The sequence below is a fragment of the Bison bison genome, unplaced genomic scaffold (genome assembly GCF_000754665.1).
Source record: "Bison bison bison isolate TAMUID 2011002044 unplaced genomic scaffold, Bison_UMD1.0 scf7180017864239, whole genome shotgun sequence".
In the NCBI taxonomy this organism is placed as follows: Eukaryota; Metazoa; Chordata; class Mammalia; order Artiodactyla; family Bovidae; genus Bison; species Bison bison.
Window position 1 is genome coordinate 3,900,114 of NW_011494811.1, and position 6,689 is coordinate 3,906,802.

General features: G+C 39.7%; 1 protein-coding gene across 2 annotated transcripts in view; it reads right to left on the reverse strand.

Annotated features, from left to right (window-relative positions):
- Window positions 1-6,689, reverse strand: part of RAD51B (RAD51 paralog B) — a 627,537-nt gene that overhangs the window by 613,887 nt on the left and 6,961 nt on the right. For both annotated transcript variants that reach the window (XM_010846706.1, XM_010846705.1), the window contains exon 4: window positions 3,826-3,942. In XM_010846706.1, coding sequence (XP_010845008.1) covers window positions 3,826-3,942 — 117 coding nt within the window. The remainder of the gene's footprint in view (window positions 1-3,825; window positions 3,943-6,689) is intronic.

The following is a 6,689-nucleotide window of genomic DNA, read 5'->3' on the forward strand; positions in this document are numbered from 1 at the left end:
ACTGGAGTGGGTTGCCATTTCCTTCTCCAATGCATGAAAGTGAAAAGTGAAAGTGAAGTCGCTCAGTTGTGTCCGACTCTAGCGACCCCATGGACTGCAGCCCACCAGGCTCCTCCGTCCATGGGATTTTCCAAGCAAAAGTACTGGAGTGGGGTGCCACTGCCTTCTCCGTAGCCTGCCAATGCCAAGAGGCACCCAATGTCTCCTTCCGGAACCGACCAGAAATGGGCAAAGCGTGTTACAACATGAATGAACCTTAAAAACATCATGCTATGTGAAAAAAAACAAACACAAAAGACTATATATTATACAATTCCATTTAAATGAAATGTTTAGAAAAGGCAAATTTATAGAGACACCAAGTAGATCAGTGGATGCCTAGGGCTGAGAATGGGAGTAGGGATTAACTATAAATGGGCAAGAGGGAATGTTTTAGGATAATGAAAATGTTCTAAAAGTGGATTGTGGTGATGACTTACTATAAATCCCCTAATACAATGGAATTATACAGTTACAAACATTGACTTTCATAGTATTTAAGTTGTACATTAATAAAATTACTTTTTAAATAGCCAAATGATTTATTAAAAAAAAAAAAGAAATTGAAGCTCATTAGTAATCAGGAAAATGAAAACAAAGACAGGCAGAAATTAAGAAGTCAGATAATACCAAGGCAAGACATGGAGCAAGAAATATTCATGCACATCACTGGTGGGAAATTAAACAGGCACAACCACTCTGGAAAATAATTTGTCCTGATTCTGCAGAGTTACCTATGTACATACTCTATAACTAGCCATTACTCCAAGGCAAATACCCTCAACAGGGACCAGACAGTAAATATATTAGGTGGTTCAGACCGTGAGATCTCTGTCACAAGTACCTCAACTCTGTCTTGTATCTCAAACAAAGCCACAGACAAAATGTAAACAAATGAACATAGCTGTGTGACAATAAAACTTTATTTACAATAAATAGGCAGCTAGCCAGATTTGACCACTAGGAAGTAGTTTGCCAATCCCTGCTATAGAGAAATATTTGTACGTGTGACCCAGGAGACATGTACAACACTTTTCATAGGACTTATTTATACTAGCAGGAAACTGGAAACAAGCCAAATGTTCATTCACAGAAAAAAGGATCAAAAAAAAAAAAAAGGCCAGGAGTATGATATAGCAATGAAAGTGAATTATATTCCGGCTACTTGCAACAACTTGGATAAATCTTACAAAATAATATTAAGTGGAAAAAGCAATTCATAGAAGAGATATGCTATGATTTAATCATCAATAGATGATGTAACAGAGCTCAAAAAGCAAAACTAAATAAAATGCTAAATTTCCTATGTACATGGGTGATTAAAAAAAAAAACTACAGGTATAAGTAAACACTGGGGAAAAAAGCATTGGAATGGTAGAATCACTGGGCTGTACACCTGACACTAATATTGATATATCGTTAAGTCAATTCTCAACGATATTCAACTATATTGTAAATAATTGAAGTATTCAACTATACTTCAATTTTAAAAAACTACAAGAATGGCAGAAATTCAGGATGGAAGTTACCTCCCAACAGAAAGCCAAAGATAGGATCAGGGAGGAGCCCACAGTTAATTTCAACGATTTTGGTATTCTGGGGTTTATATTGGGGTCACAGGCTCATAAATGTTTATAATTTATACATGCAGGAAGTATTTAATCTTGTATACAGAAGATATATGTTAAATTTTATTTTTAATAAAAGGTAAACAATCTCTGTAATCAGCTGAAAAGTCCCAAAAAAGACTGCAGAGGCTACCTGTGGATGGAACAGAAAGTAAAGAACTTGCCACTAATAAGCTATCAGGGTATTTATATTCCATGCCATCCTATCAGATCACGAAAACACAACTCAGGGCTTGTAACTACCTCTTGAATTCGAAAAGAATTGATAAAAGCTACATGAAAAAGTTGAGAAAGGTCCGTCTAGTCAAAGCTATGGTTTTTCCAGTAGTCACGTACAGATGTGAGAGGTGGACTATAAAGAAAGCTGAGCACCGAAGAATAGATGCTTTTGAACTGTGGTGCTGGAGAAGACTCTTGAAAGTCCCTTGGACTGCAAGGAGATCAAACCAGTCAATCCTAAAAGAAATCAGTCTTGAGTATTCATTGGAAGGACTGATGTTGAAGCTGAAACTCCAATACTTTGGCCACCTGATGGCGAAGAATTGACTCACTGGAAAAGACCCTGATGCTGGGAAAGGTTGAAGGCAGGAAGAGAAGGGGATGACAGAGGATGAGATGGTTGGATGGCATCACTGACTCAATGGACATGAGTCTGAGTGAGCTCTGGGAGTTGGTGATGGACAAGGAAGCTTGGCGTGCTGCAGTCCATGGGGTCACAAAGAGTCAGACACGACTGAGTGACTGAAACTGACTGATGTGAAAAAGTATTGAAAACTACACCAAAACTTAAAAACATAAAAAAGTATTTGTTGGTTAATCATCTTGAAGTTCAATTTTTTGTTATCTAAATAAGTAAGTTTATAACTATGGCTCACAATTGTTATAAAACTTTTTTTTCATAGACCTATTTCAAGAAAGATCTAACTAGAGTGCAAAGATTATGGAAGATAGGATTCTGGCACCATCTGGTGGCAGTGCACTGCAACAGCAGATTCTAATTTCTTTTTAAGATCAACTCTTTTACTGGTTCATTTACTAGGCAAAGAACACATATTTTTAAATCTTTCTTGGAAGTCAGGAAATAAAACAAGGCTTACTATCTAAAACAGGTTCTCTATCTTCCAAGAAAAATATCTACAGTTAAATTTATGCCTATCACAATGCTTTAAGCATCTACTCTTATTAAAAGTTTGATTCACGCATCTATGCCCCTAGAACTCTCAGGCAAGGAGGCCCTCAGGACTGCACTGGTAAACACAGCCTATGGAGTCACCACATCAGGACCAGTAAGCACATCAATGCAGTTTTCAGGGAAAAAACCTGTTGTTGTTTTAAAATATCCTCAAATTCTTGACACTCCATTCAAAAGGTAGAGCTTAATTTGCCTTTCCTTGAACATGGACTGGACTTAATGACCTGCTTCTAAAGAGAAGAAAGTGGCAGAAATGATGGTGTGTAACATACAAAGCTAAATCATCAAAGGAATGGCCATTTCCATCTTGCCTGGGGGAGTCAGACATCGTGCCACGAGGAGACTGAGGCAGCCTGCGGGGAGCTCTCCAGGGGAGAATCATGACCTCCTGCCAACAACCAGCACCAACCTGCCCCTTCGCACCCCTCGCCAGTATCTGCAAGCTAAGCCAGTCCCAAAGAAACAGAAATCACTGTTTACTGTCGTGGAAGCCACTTAGTTTGTGGGTAGTTTGTTATGTAACAATAACTAACTAACACAACAACTGATTACTTCCTAGAACCAAATTTTATCTTTAACAGGGAGTAAAAATAGCTTATTTCAGCATAATACTAAAATTTACCTGCACATTAATAAAATTTCAAATTTTCCTTCCTAATACACTAAATAGGGATCCTGTTCTAATTCCCCCCGAATTGTTTCCTATTATTTCACAATATTCAATTTCTAATTCAGAGGAACAACCACCCAAGTAGATTTCAGTCAGTCAGCAAAGATTTTTAGAACATCTTCCTTTTGGTATACTACACTAGTACCACCAGGGACTGAGTGGAGAACCTTGCCCTTGAGGTACTTACAATTTAGATTAGTATTCATGAAATAATTTATATATCTTAATTATATTTTTTCCCCTGGTTCTGAAGGTTCTAGGTCAATGTTAGAAGGTTTGGAAAGTGTCTTCTTTACCTCTGTGAGGGATCCACAAGCTACACCACCATGCAGGGCTTCATCCAAAGCAGACAGGGTTGTAGACAAAAATGCTGATGAGTGAGCAGCACACCTCTGTGTCTTTATCTCATAAGCCTGATCAAAGAAAAAGTTAAGTTCTTTTCAACCTCCATATTTATTCAAAAACATAAGCCAACTCCAAATTCAAATTTTAGCAGGTAGAACCCAATTCATATTTTTTTCCTTCTATTATTTATTCTACAACTATTTACTCTGTACCATGGACTGTGCTGGGCTTCCCTTGTGGCTCAGCTGGTAAAGAATCCACCTGCAATGTGGGAGACCTGGGTTCGATCCCTGGGTTGGGAAGATCCCCTGGAGAAGGGAAAGGCTACCCACGCCAGTATTCTGGCCTGGAGAGTTCCACGGAGTGTATAGTCCATGGGGTCGCAAAGAGTCGGACATGACTGACCAACTTGCACTTCACATGGACTGTGCTAAATTTGAAGGCTGTGATATAAAAGACAGAGCCCCTACCCTCACAGGACTTATAGCCAACTAGAGACTATGAAACCAGGACTAGAAAGTAGGCAATTACAATACAGTTAAACACGAGCTACTGTGATAGGGCAAGTGGAGACTGGCAAGTGGATTTGTCCAGGTCAAATCACCTGATCTGGATTTTGCGATCAAGGGAAGATCTGGATGTCTGAGCTAAAACCTGAAAAGGCTATGAGATGGGCAAAGGAAATGTGCATGTTCCTGCCAAAGAGACAAGAATGTAGGAAGAGAGGTCAAGGAGCAAGAAATAAGAAGTGGAAACTAAGGGAAATTGCAAAAAAGAAAGAGGTGATTTAGAATGGCTGAAAGATGGAGCATGGTCGTGAGATGGCATGACAAACGATGAGGCTGGAGAAATAAGCAGGGTCTGCATCAGATGAACCTTGCTGAAGTGTAGCAGGTAGGCTTAGAGCAACAGGGAGTGACATGATCAAGCTACCATTTCAAACCAAGCTTGGTATGTGAAGAACAGCCTGAAAGCACGTGGTGTGGACTAAGATACGGCCCCTCAAAAGAAAGCCGTATCAAATCCTTGGAACCTGTGATGTCACCTTAGTTGGAAAAAGGGTCTTTCCAGATGTGGTTGACGTGATTACATACCTACCGGCAATGTGTAAGAATCTCTAACATTAAAAATTACTAGTATTAAGTTGCCCAAGTAAACTGAGGTCAAGCCACAGAATTATAATTATTCATTCACTCATTCATTCAACAAATACAAATTAATTGCCTACTGCATGCTATATAATATGATAAGCTCTGGGAATAGAGTGGTAAACCAAATAGATATAGTTTCTACCCACTTACAGCTTACAATTTAATAAATCTGGTCTCAAATCCAAGCTCTTTTGCCTCTATGAGGACACAGGAGACCAACATATTAATACAGGGTTGGCCAAAAACTTTTATCAGCAACTCCACCAGTTTTCTTCTTCGGTGGCTGCTTCTCAGATCCATCGTTGTCTGATCTGATCTTTTAATGCTGACTGACTCGGGACTTGGCCTCGGGCACACTTACTCTCTTACTGTGCATACTTTCTCAGCAATCTCCCATCCATTTTCATGGTTTTGACTACCATATTCATTCCGATGACTCCCTAGTGCACACTATCCTTCAAGCTTAGGTCCACATATTTAACTGCCTACTTCACATATTCATTCAGTGTTTCACAAGTGCCTAAATTCAACAAGTACTAACAAAACCATGATCTGCCTCCCTCAAACCTGATCCTCTTCCAATATTCCTTATCTCAGGAAATGGTACCATCCCGTCTCTTAGAGCAAAATCAAGGAACCAAGGAATCTCTGACCTTTCCTGTACCTCACCACCTCCCACAGACAAATCATCACCAAATCCTATTCATGCTGCCTCCTACATATCGCTCACAGTAACTGACATTATACCATTGGCATTAACACATGGACACTAATAGTCCATGTCACAATCTGTCTGGAGTATGGTCACAGATACCTAACTAGTCCACAAATACTTGCTTGTTCCTTTTCAATCACTTGTCTATGTTTAAAGACTGAGTTTTTTAAAAACACATACTAGATTACTCCCTTTGATGACTTATCATTGCTCTCAGAATAAAGTCCAAAATCCTTAACAGGCCTGCAGGCCCCAGTGATCTGACCCTGCTTGCTTCTCCAGCTTCATCTCTTGCCCCTCTCTTCTTCGCTATGTTCACTCAGACCGGCCTGACCTTCTTACCATACAAGCAGCATTCTCCTGCTCTTCACAGGGTCTCTGCATTTCCCATTCCCGATGCTTACAAGCCCTTCCCTGCTCCCCTCCCTTCCCAATCCCTTTGGCTGTCTCTCTCCTGTTCATCCATCAGTTTCAGTTGAAGTGTTGCTTCCATGAGGGAGCCTTTGCTGACCCCTACACTAAGTAATGTCCCTTTCAGTTCCTAAGCTCTTTGTATTTTCTCTGATAGGACTTATCATTACTACAATTAATTGATCATTTACACAATTGTTTGTTTAATGTCCAACTGTTTCCACTAGACTGTCAGCTACACAAGTGCAGAAAACTTTATCAATCATCTTCACTACAGTATCTCCAGTACCTGACACATCCATGGCTGGCACTCGATAAATATTGGTTGAAGGAATAAATGACTGAATAAATAAATTAACAAAACAAAAAATCTTTGTGAGGGAATGAACTAAGGCTAATCCAATATTTAAGGCAGGACTCTAAAGAATGACTGGTACAAAAATAACAGTCAACAGTGCAACAAAGGAGAAAGATGGCACCTTGCCCTGGCGACTGGGATGGCAGTGACACTGCAGCTGAAAGTGGTGAAGGACGTGGA